We start from the raw sequence: 1,422 nt of genomic DNA, 5'->3' as shown, positions 1-1,422 counted from the left end.
CAATTTGTTGCAGCTGACATGATTGGGTTTGAATTTTAAAATATAAACTCTGTACACTGTGCTGTCAGATCTGGAAATGATAATACACTTTGAAATATTTTATCATTTCATGTTCTTTATAATTTTTAGGAGCTTCTGTTCTGCCATGGATACTTCAAACTAACCACTCATTCCGCCATTAAAGCACCTCAGAACCCAAATCCACTGCCATCGGAGATATGAACGCCACACCTCCCGACTCCGAGATCCATCTCACTCAACCAGGAACCAAAATCTCGAGATGGGTTACAGAAACGGTCGACGAATCCACCATCCACGGCGTCGAAAACGAGCTCCTGGTTCTGCGGAAAATGCTCGAGAAACCAGAAGATGACGGCGGTGGAAATGGGGTCAGGGCAATCGGAGTCACCGGAGTCCGAGGGATAGGGAAATCGACGGTTTGCCGGGCCTTTCTCCAAAACCCAGAAGTGAAATCCAAGTTTCTCCCGAGGATTTGGGTCTCCATGTCGAGAATTTTCAGCGAAGACAGAGATCCCAAAATCGCTGTACTCAAGAGAATATTAATCTCTCTCGGAGTCGGAATAGACACAAATGTCCCCGGCGAACAAACACTCCGCCGCCTCCTCTACGCCCTCCGCCTGCAACTGAGAGGGAAACGCTATCTGGTTGTGTTGGATGACGTACAAGAATCGGAAACAGAGGAAGAACAAAATGGGTTTTGGGATTTGAAATCTTCCCAGAAAACCGGAGAGAATTTGAGAGATGGGTTTCCAAGAGGGAAAGGCGGAGCAATTATAGTGACGAGCAGAAGCGAGAAAGCTGCAAAAGGTATGGTGGGTGAGGGAAATTTGCGGCGTTTGGTTCCTCAGAAAGACCCAGAAAGCTTGTGGAAAATATTCTGGCAAGAAGTTGCAAAGGACGGCGATTCCAGCCGCCATCGCCATCCTTCAAATCTGAAGGAAACCAAAGTGGAGCTGATGAAGAACTGCGGCGGCCTTCCACTGGCGGCCAAGATGATGGGTCAGATTAAGTTCATCCAACAAGATTCCAACAATCTCAACACTTCTTAATTCTCTCTGCTTTCTCTTTTCTTCCCCATTTTCTTCTCACAATTACAGTGTTTTTGTTTGTTACTTTCAAATTATTTTTAAGATAAAAACCAAATTCAAAATAATATTTAAAAAAAAAATAATAAGATTTTTATTTTTTATTATTAGAAGGAATATGAGCATTGTGTAGAGGAGAAGAAAGGAATTTGGAAAAGAAAGATGATTGGTTGCTCAAAGGCTGACACGTGGAAAAATGACATATGTAGGAAATAAATAAGAAAATGACATATGTAGGAAATTGTGAACCATATACTAAATTTAATAAATATCATACAATAAAGTCTCCAACTACTCGTACTATATTACTATTAAT

General features: G+C 41.8%; 1 protein-coding gene across 1 annotated transcript; it reads left to right on the top strand.

The window, feature by feature from the left end:
• The first annotated feature begins 9 nt into the window (after positions 1 to 9).
• Positions 10 to 1,131, top strand: LOC111785159 (probable disease resistance protein At4g19060). Its single transcript, XM_023665617.1, has one exon. The coding sequence runs from the start codon at positions 219 to 221 to the stop codon at positions 1,068 to 1,070; it is 852 nt and encodes a 283-aa protein (XP_023521385.1). The 5' UTR covers positions 10 to 218; the 3' UTR covers positions 1,071 to 1,131.
• The last annotated feature ends 291 nt before the right edge of the window (positions 1,132 to 1,422 follow it).

Source organism: Cucurbita pepo, unplaced genomic scaffold (genome assembly GCF_002806865.2).
Source record: "Cucurbita pepo subsp. pepo cultivar mu-cu-16 unplaced genomic scaffold, ASM280686v2 Cp4.1_scaffold000390, whole genome shotgun sequence".
NCBI lineage: Eukaryota > Viridiplantae > Streptophyta > Magnoliopsida > Cucurbitales > Cucurbitaceae > Cucurbita > Cucurbita pepo.
Note: the sequence above shows the minus strand (reverse complement) of the source record. Positions and strands in the feature narration are given on the sequence as shown.

What these genes read in the sequence shown, in the direction of transcription:
- LOC111785159 (XM_023665617.1), top strand. Translation starts at nt 219, where the DNA reads ATGAACGCCACACCTCCCGACTCCGAGATCCATCTCACTCAACCAGGA.